Consider the following 14,046-nt stretch of genomic DNA (forward strand, 5'->3'; position numbering starts at 1 on the left):
CTTAGCAAGACATAGACTATTACCATCATCCAGATAGTGCTTTCAATTCCTCTCCTCCAGAAAACATGGTTCTGTTTTCTTTTCCACCATAGATTAGGTTTATTTGTTCTAGAACTTCACATAAATGTAATCATACAGTGTACACCTTTTAAAAATCTTTTTTTGAAAAGTTTATTTATTTTGAGAAAGAGAGAGAAAGAGAACATAAGTGGGCAAGGGGCAGAGAGAGAGAGAGGGAAAGGGAGAATCCCAAGCAGGCTCCATGCTGTTAGCACAGAGCCTGGCATAGGGCTCAAACTCACGAACTGTGAGATCATGACCTGAGCCAAAATCAAGAGTCAAATGCTTAACCAATTGAGCCACCCAGTCATCCCCATCATATGCTTTTTTGCACTAATTCTTTCACTTAGCATGATACTTTTAAGACTCATCCATGTTGTGTGTATCAATAATTTGCTCTTTTATTCCTGAATAGTATTACATTCTGTAGATATACCATAGTTTATCCATTCTCCTATTGATAGATACCTGGACTATTTCCAGATTTTGGATTTTATGAATAAAGTAGCCATGAACAGTCTTGTACAAGTCTTTTTATCCACATATATTTTCACTTCTCTTGGGTAAATACCAAAAGGTAGAATTGCTGGGTCATAGTGTAGGTGTGTGTTTAGTTTTATAGAATCTGCTAGATCTTTTCCCAAAGTGATTATACCATTTTATGCTCCCACTACAGTGCATGAGAGCTCTGGTTGCTCCACATCCTTGCCAGCATCTGTTTTCAGTCTTTTTAATTTTAGCCATTCTAGTGGGTGTGTAGTGCTATCTTTTCACTGTGATTTAATTTGCATTTCCCTGATGGCTAATCATGTGCAGTTTTTCATGTGCTTATTGGCCATTTGTACATTATCTTTTGCGAAGTATTTGTTCAAGTCTTTTGTCTTTTGCCCATTTTTAAACTAAGTTGTTTCTTCATCATTGAGTTTTAGGAGCTCTTTTTTTTTTTTTAAGTTTATTTATTTATTTTGAGAGAGAGACAGAGGAGAGAGAGGGAGAGAACACGAGTAGGGGAAGGGCAGAGAGAAAGACAAAGAGAGAATCCCAAGCAGGCTCTGCCCAGAGCAGCGCCTGACTCAGTGCTCAAATTCACGAACCATGAGATCATAACCTGGATGCTTAACCACCTGAGCCACCCAGGCACCCCAGGAATTCTTTATATACTGGAATATCAGTCCTTTGTTGTGTATGTGTTTTGCTGACTTTTCTCCCAGATACTGTGGCTTGCCTATTCATTTTCTTAATGCTGTTGTTTGATGAGTACAAATTTAAAAAAATTGTTTTTTAATGTTTATTTTTGAGAGAGAGAGAGAGAGAGACAGAGTGTGAGTATGGGAGAGGCAGACAAACACACACACACACACACACACACACACACACATAGAATCCAAAGCAGGCTCCAGACTCTGAGCTCTCAGCACAGAGCCCGACACGGGGCTAGAACCCACAAACTGCGAGATCATGACCTGAGCCAAAGTCAGATGCTTAACCTACTGAGCCACCCCGGCACCCCTGATAAGTACAAATTTTTTAAAAAATGTTTATTTATTTTTGAGAGAAAGAGAGAGAGAGGGAAGGAGGGGCAGAGAGAGGGGGACAGAGGATCTGCAACAGGCTCTGCACTGACAGCAGCCCGATGCAGAGCTCGAACCCATGGACTGCAAGATCATGACCTGAGCAGAAGTCAGACACTTAACCAGCTGAGCCACCCAGGTGCCCCTGATGAGTACAAATTTTAATTTTAGTGCAACATAATTTCTTAATTTATGGTTATTGCTTTTTAATGTCCTGAATAAACATCCTTTACCTACCTTTGAGTCACTAAGATATTCTTTTATGTTTTCTGCTTAAAGCTTTATGATTTTAGCTTTTGTATTTAGGTCTATTATTTATCTCAAATCAGTCTTGGTGCATGTTTGAAGTAGAGGTTGAAGTTTATTTTCCCATATAAATTTCTAGTTATTCTAGAGTTACTTGTTGAAAAGACTCTTTGCCCCATTGAATTGTTTTAGTACCTTTGAAATCAGATGAGTTTAGGGGCGCCTTGGTGGCTCAGTTGGTTAAGTGTCTAACTTCGGCTCAGGTCATGATCTCCTGGTTCATGAGTTTAAGCCCTGTGTCAGGCTCTGTGCTAACAGCTCAGAGCCTGGACCCTGCTTTGGATTCTGTGTCTCCCTCTCTCCCAGCCCCTGCCCCTCCCCAGATTGCAGGCTCTCTCTCTCTTTCTCTCTCAAAAATAAATGAACATTGAAAGAAAAAGAAATCAGATGACTTTATAATTTTGGATCCATTTCTGGGCTCTCTAATTTGTTCTATTGATCTATTTATCAATCCTTATGTCAGCCAGTACCACACTGTACTGATTTCCTTAGCTTTACAATAAATTGAGTCAGGTAGTGTGAGTCCCCTAACTTTGTTGTTTTTTTTAATTTTTTCTTTAAATGTTTATTTATTTTAAGAGAGAGAGAGAGCATGAGCAGGGAAGTGGCAGAGGGAGAGGGAGAGAGAGAATCCCATGCAGGCTCCATGCTCATCATGGAGCCTGGTGCAGTGCTCAAACTCATGACCCTGTGATCATGACCTGAGCTGAAATCAAGAGTGGAATGCTTAACTAACTGAGCCACCCAGGTGCCTCTGACTTTGTTATTTTTTAAGTTACTTTGGATATTATGAAGCTTTTGCTTTTCTCCTGGCACAATTTTTATAATTTTTTTTAACGTTTATTTATTTCTAAGAGACAGAGAGACAGAGCATGAACAGAGGAAGGGCAGAAAGAGAGGGGGACACAGAATCCAAAGGAGGCTCTAGGCTCTGAGCTATCAGCACTGAGCCTGATGTGGCCAGCCGTGAGATCATGACCTGAGCCACCCAGGTGCCCCACCTGGCACAATTTTTAAAGTGAAATTTTTTCTTTACTTTGGACCAGATCCCTAGCATCCTTCCTTATTGACCTCTAAATAGAAGGGAGGCAAAAACGAGATCCAGGTAAATCTCCAGGGATAGGGTAGAGAGAGGTAAGTGGCTCACGAACCGGGCAAGATGTTCGTTGTCCCAATTACATACTTCTGGTTGGAGTGGGAATATGTGGCAATACCCCATTATTACCTACAGCTGCCTTGGCCTTTGCCACATGCAGAAGGTTTTGGTATCATCAGCTTTCTTCATCAAAAAAATGAATAATAGCAGTTGCCATGGTCAAATGGGGATCATGCTATTTATTTTTCTTATTTCCTATAGTTGCAACAGTGAATTTAGTGTAAACACAAGGCACTCAATAAGTTTTTATTAGCTAAAATTTGGCTCACTCTTAATCATGACATTAGAGTGTTAAAAAAAACAAACCATTAAAGTTCATCTAGTTCAATCCTCCATCTGATCATAAGGGTTTCCACTGAATATTAGCTTTCACACGACTAATATAGTGATAGGGCCCTCACAGACTTAAACCTCTACAGAAGGTCATTCCGTGAATTCCTTCCAAAATCCATTGAAAAGAAAACTGTCTGTTATTGTCTCCACAAGGGAATAAAGAAGACTGTGGTCCAAAAATAAGACTACTCATCCTCATTGCATAATTTATAGGACTCAGAGTCAGATTGTGAGGAAGAACAGTTTAGGAAGATGTAACTCCAGAAGTACAACTATTTCATCTGATTTTTGGTATCCCACTCTGCCCTCTCCACCAAAAAAAAAATTTATTTAAACTAGAGAAAATGTGCATACAGGGAGTATATTTGTATAGTATGGAGGAATCCTAAAGTGTCTCATTTATCTAGTGTCTATGAGTGGTTTGGGTTGAACTAATAATTTCTGATTGATTGATTTTGAGGTCAGCCTACCATCTAGAACATAATTTTCTCAAACTTGGACACTCAACCCTTCATATTTCTCTCTAGTCTACCCCTTGCCATTTCCCCATATAGACTCTTAGCAAAGAAGGAGTTAAAAGCACATCTTATAAAACTGTAAGTTTTGAGGGTACGTGGCTGGCTCAGTCAGTGGAGCATGTGACTCTTGATCTTGGGGTTGTGAGTTCGAGCCCCATGTTGGGTGTAGAGATTACTTAAAAATAAAATATTTAAAAGGAAATAAATGAAATAAAATTGAAAGTTTTGTAATATTTCAGTAAAATAAAAGGAATCATTTTATATTCTAGTTCCAGATGTTCAAACATCCTTTGTGTATGTGTGCCAAAGTCAGATCATGCTATTTATTTCAAATATTTTATTTTATTTTTTTAAGTTTACTTATTTATTTTGAGAGAGACAGAGAACACAAGCAGGAGATGGGCAGAGAGAGAGGGAGAAAGAGAGAGAGTCCCAAGCAGGCTTCACACTGTCAGCACAGAGCCCCATGCAGGGCTGGAACTCAAGATCCATGAGCTCATGACCTGAGTGGAAACCAAGAGTCGGACACTTAACTAACTGAGCCACCCAGATGCCCCTATTTCAGATATTTTAAGTGAGTTTCATCTTGATGGCAGGCGTAAAATGCCGCTTATTCTTCATCATAATGATGCCGTATGCCAGGAGCTTCACTCCTGGTTTAATTAGTCAGTGATACCCTAATGCTCTACTAAGTGTTCATATACCACCTGGATTTACTTCTTGCAAGATGACACTCCTAGTAGCTATGTGGGATATGGAAACAAGAACAAAAATGTATTCATGTCAGTAAAATAATCAGAGGAGGCTAAAAGATAAACAGAAACAGTATGTTATTAAAGATGGAAGGAGGGCCAAGAGTTGTGGCAGAACAGGCTCACTGGAAATTGTCTCTTGTTTTAATTATTATATTTTAGCTTATTAGGGCACTAGACATTAGTATAATTCTAACTTTCACCCACAAAGTGATTGGCTGGTTTCAAATTAATATAATGTAAGCTGTTTGGGAGTTAGAAACATGTTTCTGCAGGTTTGTCTAGTAAATCCATATTTTGGTTTTACATCTGGGGTAATATATTATTTTCATGGGCCACAACTTCACAAGCATATTTAAATTCCCAGCTCAGTCAAGCTACATACTGAATCTCTTATGAAACCAATTCTAAAAAGTGACTATTAATGACAATATATAAACATAAGTATATTTGCAACAGTTTCTTAGCCTTTAACTGCCAACTGTGCTTTCTAAATGTCATTCTCTATAGACTTTTAATGATCAAGTTTTCAACCTGTAGTTGTTTCATAGTTTTAAAATTATTTCATGTTTACAAATGTCATTTGCAATTTAAGGAAAGAGTTATAAATTACTATATTGGCAAGTAATTTTAAAAAACTGTGAACAGTTTTGAACTATTTCTACTACCTTTTCCCAAATATATTGTGAATCTTATTTGACAGGTTTGTCTTTTGATACCCCATTGACTAAGTTTTCCCTAAATCCTGCTCATTTGCAATTGAAGCACAAGTAAGTTTTAATTAAAAAAAATTTTTTTTAGTGTTTATTTATTTTTGAGACAGAGAGAGACAGAGCGTGAACAGGGTGGGGCAGAGAGAGAGGGAGACACAGAATTTGAAGCAAGCTCCAGGCTCTGAGCTGTCAGCACAGAGCCCAACGCGGGGCTCGAACTCACAGACTATGAAATCATGATCTGAGCTGAAGTCGGATGCTTAACTGACTGAGCCAATCATTATAACACAATGATAGGTTGGAAAGTTCTTCAGCGTAGGAACTCTAACTCATGGGCTTTTGTATTCCTTTAAATACTTAATTTCCTTAAAGTAGATAGTTTTAATACCTTTGTCCATTTTATTGTTTATTATATGATGGATAAAAAATTTAGCAAAATCCATATTTATTTAGGGTAGCTGAGCTTTTCTATTTTCTCTGTATAGCACCCTAATTTAGTTTTAAATTATTACATCATTTCCATTGCAACTAGATTGGCACCAGTGAAGCTCTTGGACTTACTCAAAAATCAGCTATTTTTTAAGGCATATATATATATATATATGTATATATATATATCTCTATATATGTATATATATATATGTATAATTTTTTGAAAAGTTGGCTATTTTTATTTGAGAAAATTTTCGTTGTGGCTTGGTGCTTATACCTATGAATTGTTGTGGTGGGCTCTGTTTAAATGTGATGTCTTCCTCTGTAGGAGTGGCCAGTCTGACCCTAAATTTTCACTCCAACTATATAGATTTGGCCAACAATGTATTCCAATAGGAAATAATTCTTTTGTTTATTTATTTATTTTAAATGTGTATTTATTTATTTTGAGAGAGTGCACATGTCAGTGCAAGCTGGGGAGGGATAGAGAGAGAGAGAGAGAGAGAGAGAGAGAGAGAGAATCCCAAGCAGGCTCCACACTCTCAGTGCAGAGTCCTCTAGGGTCTTGAACTCACAAACCATGAGATCACGACCTGAGCCAAAATCAAGAGTTGGTTGCTTAGCTGACTGAGCCACCCAGGTGCCCCAATACTTTTATTTTAAATAAATGTCTTCCTTTCCTTAAGTACTTTTATTCAAACTAAGGAACTTTGGCCTACTAAACATTCTTCCCTTGTAAAGTAATATAAAAAAAAAAAATCTTAAGAATCCTACTTAGAGAAATGTCATGAAATAAGAGAGAGCAAAGTATCAGGGGCATAAGGGTGTAGAAGAACAAAATATGAATTTGTAAATCCTTATGTCCAATAACATTGTTAAAAGAACTTTGAACAAGTTGAAGAAAGAATGGTGGTAAACAGTTAAGTCAACTGCAGCAGAAAAGCTCATTATAGGAGTACTAGTAATGTAGCATTCCTTATCAACAATTTACATTCTCCATTCCTCTTTCCTCATTTCTATTAACTTGGATACTTAATACAAACATGATTAGTGAGACTGGAGAAAAGGGAAGCCTCCTGTTAGATTCAACATTGGAAATGTGAAAGAGGGTGGAGAGGGATGGGATCATAGAGCTAAGTGATATTAAAATAAATCTTATGTTGTTAGCTTTAAAAAAAAAACAGCAAGTATGCTTGTAGTCACAAATAAAATATACTTAAGGTTGGGGTTTGGGTAAGCATTAACCATCTGTAAGATCCTAGAAGTTAGGGACACAATGCTATTTGTTTTTGTATTTTTTACAAGCAGGACTATGTCTAGCATGTAATAGATGCCCAGTAAATGTTGAGTGAATCATTATGTGGCTCAATACCTCAATATAGTCTTAGTGGCAGAACTCAGTTTTAGAGACATTATTTTGGTTCCAGGTAGAGCTACTACTTAGGCAGGGCCGGCAATCTTTATGTACTGGAGACTTGGGCCAGAATTCAGTACCAGTCCTGTCCATGGACAGATGGATTTTTTTTCTGTATGCATTTGTGCCCCACCTCATTGCACAAAGGATTTGGATGATTAGGAATGTGGAGTGAGTCTACGAATAAAGCTTTATAGTAGTACAAGAATTACAAATATATTAAGCATATTCATCCGATGCCAATTTAGGGGCAGATTTCTCAAGTTATATTTCCTTAGGTTTTGCCCAGAGTGCATGGTCCCCAATCCTTTTCATTGTCAATATTTGCCATTAGTTGTCATTAATTCATTTATTAGTATCATTAATGGGACATGTCATCTGATCTTTCGAAATCTTACTCAGTCTGGGCCCCAAGCGTTCCTTTAAGTCTCAGGATTAAACGACTTTGGCTGAAGTCGGTGCCCAAAGCCACACCCATTAAGAGGCCTTAAGAAACCTGGGCGGCGACTGAGCAGTAGACAACCACGCGGCGCATCGGAATCCCAGGGCTGGCACTCCAGTCTAGCCTATGGGAGGATTATTCCCCTCCCCAGCGAGACAGGTCGCCGGCCGGGACCAGCTCCCTTTCTGGCGGGGATTCGGGGCCCTTTTCCCGCCCCGCCCCGGGCTCATTTGCATAGGGACGCGCGCGGCGCCGGCGAGCGGGTGGGCGGGCGCGGCCGGGGAGGCGGCGCGCGCGCGCCCTGACAGCTCGGCCCTGCTCGCTCACTCGCTCGTCCCCGGCTTCCGAGCACAGCATGGCGGTCAAGGTGACTCCCGACTCTCTGCTGCTGCCTTTATTGCATAAGAGACATCCCGGGGACCTTGCCCCCAGCCCCTCACCTCTTACCATTTCCTTAGTTGCCTGGTTCTTAGATAGCGTATCCTGGGGCTCCAGCTTGCGGGTGGGAGAGCTGTGTGGGGGCTTGGACCGGAGGGAGAGGATGCCCGGCTGGGGGAGGGGAAGTAGGAGGGATTATGAGTTGGAGGGGCTTGTGAGGACCAGGTCGGTGAAGGAAGAGTAGTGCCCTGCCTTAGGTGCGTGAAATTGTGAGCCCGGAGTTGGAGGCCATCAGAAAGGGAGTGGGAGGAAGTGGCATGTAAAGCCGGGGATAACCTAAGGCATCTGTGTATTGCAGTGGGGGAGGGGGTGAGGAATTGGAGTTATTTGGGGCTTCGGTGGGGCTGGGGGCAGTGGTTGGCATTTGTGCTGCTGGTGGCAAGATGTCGAAAGTATTTGGAAATGTAGCAGCTTTCGTATTTTAGGTTGGGTGGCGGAAGACAGGGGCGCAGAGATAATTATATTCTGGATTGCCTTCCGTGGGGGAGAAAAGCTGCTAGGCCAGGCGATTGATTTGGGTTTTAACTTTTCTGTTGCCCTGTTCTTCCTGGCCTTTTGATTTGGAGGTGGGTGGTTGCTATTGTGTTGCTAGTGGATGTGGAATAAAATAAGAGATTGATCCTCACTGCCTTCCATTTCCAGTCCAGAGGAAATCTGGTAGATTTGCTGTATATTAAGCTCTTCACACCTGTACTTCCACTCTGTAGCCATAGATCTCCAATTTGACAGGTGTTATCAGTGTTAATACTTTTGGTTTGTTTTAAACGAAATGCCCCTATAAAAGATAAGAGCATTGATTTGTTAGCATTTGTGAACTCTAATCTGAAGAGATGATATGGTCTCTAGTAAAGCATTAACTGGCTTTTTCTTTTTTCTTTTTTTCCTTACAGGTGCAAACAACCAAGCGAGGTGATCCTCATGAGTTAAGAAACATATTCCTCCAGGTAAATTGGCTTGTGTGGCACCTTTTTTTATTGAGGAAAAAAAAAGTGTAAGCTTAATGGTTCTCAGGCCTTAACTTTCAGGAATGTTCTGTTTTCACTTATTCTGTTTTTTTCCCCCGTTTATTCTTAAAAACATGGGTAGACAATGTAGTTTGTAATTCTCTTACTTTGTTAAGGTGTGAATACACATTTTCCTTTTTATTTAGGTTTGATAAAATATTTTCCTCAAAATTTTGTTTTTTAACATGACTTAAAGTATGTGAAAGGAGACTAAAAACAATTTCCAGCTTCCCTTAAGCAGTATGATCAAAATATAACTTCAAAACATATCGACACTCTTGTGTAATTACTATGTATGGTGATTAATATTCTTTCTTTCTTGCAAGTTGCAAGTTTATAGTTTTCCTGTTTATAAGCATTTATGTAATTTGTTAGCGAGATAAGAATATTGATAATGTGTGTGTCTTTTCTCCCTCTGCTTATTTATATTCATAGATAGCCTTTTGGGGTTTTATTATAAAATATTACTGTCTGCAATTCTTGCAAAGATCTACCTTTTAAGTTTTTAAGATCAGTGACTTGGCTGTAGACTTAAAACAAGTTGGCTTAGTTTTTTGTTTTGCTTTCTTTTCTTAAATTTCAGAAGTTCCTCATGCAGGAAGTTGTACTTAAATAGATGAAAAGGGAGACAAGCTAAGGTGTTCGATTAAGTATTGTGTTTTTCTGTGAAATCTTCTTTTGAAAACTTTCTGTTCTGGACCTGGGTTCTTATATAGAAACTTTGACCTTGGGCAGGTCCCTGCTGGGTATTTGTTTCCTCTGTAAAATGAGAGGTGATCTCCAAGGTTCCTTCCAACTCCAAAAGTGTATGATTCTATATTAGGAACAGATTCTAACATATGCTCATCAGCCTGGACTAGATGACATTTTTATCTGAGACATGGATTGCTTAAGCTATTGTTGGGGAGGAGGCTGCATAGATGACCATACCATGTGTAACTCATGAAAAAAAATTAGCGAAAATTGGAATCTTAGATTTTATAAAATCTGATAAAGGGAAGGATCATTTCCAGAACATAAGTAATTATAATAGAAATAGTCTGTTTCTGGCTTGAAACCTTTATTCCTCACAAGTGTTCTTAAAAATAGTGTAAAATATGTCAGTATTAACCACACCATGATTATACTTAGTTGTTTTGTGAGATGTTCATGTGATACAGTTAATTTTATTTTCTATATTAAGTAGACATGGAAGAAATCAGTTGAAATGGTTCATGATGTAGTGCAAAGAGCACTGACCTAGGTGTCAGGAACACTGGGTTCAGTTCCTGCTCCTGCCTCATTTTGATTGTTGGATCTGTAGCTATCTGTCTGGCCTTTCTGGGCTTTACCTTCTCATGTGGAACTCAGTGGGATGTTGGGAAATGGGAATTGAGGTCCTTTCAGCTTTAAAAATCCTATGGAAAAAAAAATCTGTGCTTCTGCATGGGTTTGGTTTTTTGGGAGAGGGAGGATAAGAATACAAGGAAAGAACTGGGAGTATCTATGCTTAGCTTTTTGACAATTTTAAAATCTTATCATTTTTTTAAAAATATTTTATTTTTAAGTAATGTTTACACTCGACCTACAACCCCAAAATCAGGAGTTTCATGCTCTACCGACTGGGCCAGCCAGGTGCCCCCTATCATTATCTTTTTGCACATTATTTTGATGATGCCCTTGTTTTATTTTTATATTGAAAAATTGTGGAATTAATAACTGCATTTAGTACTAGTTATAAAGCACTGACCCAAGAATTAATTGATAGATAAGACATCACAGATACTTACCTTCACCAGCTAGAAAGGTAGAATATAGTTAGTTGAATCTATTTGAGGACAGTTACTAAGTAACATATTAGATTTTTTTATTCCTGTTTTGAGTACTTCAAACTGTAGCTATTTGAAGCTATAGGACACTGTTTAGGAGCAGTTTTATTTTAGAAGCATACGGTTTATTAATATTTTAGAGAAAATAGGCAAAAAATATATACTAACTACAGTATTTCGTTAGCATTTAACATATCAGCCCAAGAAATATTTACTAAGGACTATTTGCTATGTGCCATGTGTGCACTTGTATTTAGTTTAGCAGTAGGCATCAGTTGAATAATCGAAGGAGAGGACTAAGCCAAGATTTGGATGGTAATTGACATGTGACTAGCTCCTTTCTCAACCCATTCCACCTCTAACAGATTGCAGTTGAGGGAGTCAAGAATAATGAAGTCAAATACATAGCCTCTGGTAGAGCAATTGGCTTGCCTGGATAAAAGTGGCTGTAATAATAATGACAGTGGCTAACATTTATTGGTCATTCACCGGTGTCCTGGGCATTGGCCTAGTGCTTTAAGGGTATTACATTAATTTTCATAACAACCTTAGGAGGTAGGGTTAGAGTCCCCGTTAAATAGATGAAGTTAAATGACTTGGTTAATGTCATTTAGTTCTTAAGTGGTGGAGGCTGGAGTCCAATCAAACTGCAGAACCTGTATTCTTAACCCTTACACTAAATCACTTGTGGGGGGGGGGTCTCTAAGTGGGGGGTGGGTAATTTTTTGAAAGCTAGAAGTACATGAGGTGCTAATGGCAGCTGTGTTTGTTAAGTTAAAGGAAAAAACAATCTGGTTACTTAGGTGATGAAAAAAAAGAAGTGCCTTTGCACCGTAACTACCTAGAACATTTGGCCAATGAGTTTGGATTTGAAACAGTAGGGATGCACTATGGGTTTCTGAGTGGGCAAATTGAAGTGGTAAATTCTGACATCTCTTTGTGTATGTTGGATAAAGTGTGGAGAGGTTGGAAGTAGGTAGGGGGATCAGCTAAGAGGCTATTGAAATAATACATGTGGGAGATAATGACCTGGAGTGTCTGATGGCTGGGGAAATGGGAAGGAATAAGAATACCAGGGACTTTGTAAGGGATGAATCTATTGAATTTGGTATTAAATATAGAGGTAAAGGAAGAAGTAGTGAATCTGGATGGATGTTAATTGATAAGGCATCTATTTTGGGAATTATTGGTGGGGGAGAGAAGTTTAAGTTTCATTGTTAAATAAGTATGTCCTAATATGTTAAATCTGACAGGAGTGGAGAGATACAAATTTGTACAGGTGGTAGATAAATCCTTGTGGTTAGGAGTTTAAATATAAAAGAAACAGGACCAGGAATAAGGGACTGATTTATAAGTGATATCCATAATTAAAGTGGAAAGAAGGAGGAGGAGAACGAGGGAGAATCGTCCTATGGGAGTTTAAAGTAGTTTCAAAAAAAAGGATATGGTCAAAGATTAAAATTATTCTGTTATTAGTAAAGTTTGATTTTGGTAGGATTTGGGGGTTACTTGAGTTCTGGATCAGTGAGATATTTAAAGACTACAGAGAGACTTAATTTTGAATTTTGGAATACAACTGAAAGCTGTTTTTTGTAAATTTAGATCTGTGGCATTAACTGTCTAAATTCACAAATACTCATTTGTTTTTGTAAACAGGAAAATACTTCTCTTTGAAAATGCTGATATATGTATGTTTAAAAGTATGTGAAAAGGGCTTTAGAAAAGTGAAGCATTATTATTTTGAGTATAGGGACATAGGTTTATTTTTTCTGTGTTCATTGCTTCTCAAATTTTGATGACCTATATTTTCTATTAGTTAAAAAAAGGAGCAATAATATTCACTAGGATTCTGCTTTTTCCAGCTTCCTACAAGTTCATAAAGTTGGAGCACAACAAATGAATTCTTATGTGTTAGACTGTGCTGTAATTTACAACCAGTTGTCAAGCTAAGATTTTACTATTACTACCCTTACAACTGTCATTTCTTGATTTCTCTCTTCTTTTACCTCTCACCCACACACTATCATTGACCCGATTTTGCTACATCAGAAATATACAGTAGCAAAAGGAGACAAGAGAAGCAATGAAGAGGGAGGTAAGGTGAGGATAACAGGACTGTCACAGGCTGATTGTTATAAACGTGAGGAACTTCAAAATGAGAAGTTAGTCTATGCTATGTGGCAAAGTAGGTTTATCAAAAACTGTTATAAGTGAATGATTTGTCAAGATCTCTTTTTTTTTTTTTGGTTGGTAGACTTTTTGTTGTTTGCTTATCAAGGTATTGTATGGTAAAAGCAACACATGTTAAGACTGTATCATTATATATGTTAGACCAAAAATATACTGCAGTGTAGAACTCAAGTATTATTTTGAACCTGTTCTTTTTCTCATTATCACCCAATGTAACAATGATTATCATATCCCATGTAAAAATTATGAAAATGCGTTTTCTGTGATTTTATTTTATTTTTTAAAGTTTGTTTATTTTGAGAGAGAGAGAAACAGTGGGGGAAGGACAGAGAGGAGGGGAACAGAGGATCTGATGAGGGTTCTGTGCTAACAGCAGAGGTAGGGCTTGAACCCACAAACCATGAGATCATGACCTGAGCCTAAGTTGGATGCTTAACTGACTAAGCCACCCAGGCACCGCTGTGTTGTTTATTTTATAGAATAAATGGAAGAAGGTGCTGCTAAGGTAAAGCAAAGAGTGATTCTTCCTTAGTGTTTTTATGATAATGTATTCATTTCTAATTGAAAGAAATATCCTTTTTTATTAAAATAATTTTTAATGTTTATTTATTTTTGAGAGACAGAGACAGAGCATGAGTAGGGGAGGGAAGAGAGAGAGAGGGAGACACAAAATATGAAGCAGTCTCCAGGCTCTGAGCTGTCAGCACAGAGCCTGACACGGGACTCGAACCCAGGAACCACGAGATCATGACCTGAGCCGAAAGTCAAATGCTTAACCAACTGAGCCACCCAGGCACCCCAAAAGAAATATTCTTTTACTCAGTAAATATTTGTTTACATATTACATATGTATGTATTTTTGGCAATAACCTGGGGCTCAGAAGGGAATTAATTAAGCGGGAGACCCTT

The 14,046-nt window shown here is 38.3% G+C and overlaps 1 protein-coding gene across 1 annotated transcript in view; it reads left to right on the forward strand.

The window, feature by feature from the left end:
* The first annotated feature begins 8,020 nt into the window (after positions 1-8,020).
* Positions 8,021-14,046, forward strand: part of SLC25A12 (solute carrier family 25 member 12) — a 103,076-nt gene continuing 97,050 nt past the window's right edge. The window contains exons 1-2 of the mRNA XM_047083589.1: positions 8,021-8,064; positions 9,026-9,079. Of these exons, the coding sequence (XP_046939545.1) occupies positions 8,053-8,064; positions 9,026-9,079 (66 nt within the window). The 5' untranslated portion in view covers positions 8,021-8,052. The remainder of the gene's footprint in view (positions 8,065-9,025; positions 9,080-14,046) is intronic.

The sequence above is a fragment of the Lynx rufus genome, unplaced genomic scaffold (genome assembly GCF_022079265.1).
Source record: "Lynx rufus isolate CCGP_SWC_20201006 ecotype Redwood Valley unplaced genomic scaffold, mLynRuf1.p SCAF_2, whole genome shotgun sequence".
Classification (NCBI taxonomy): domain Eukaryota; kingdom Metazoa; phylum Chordata; class Mammalia; order Carnivora; family Felidae; genus Lynx; species Lynx rufus.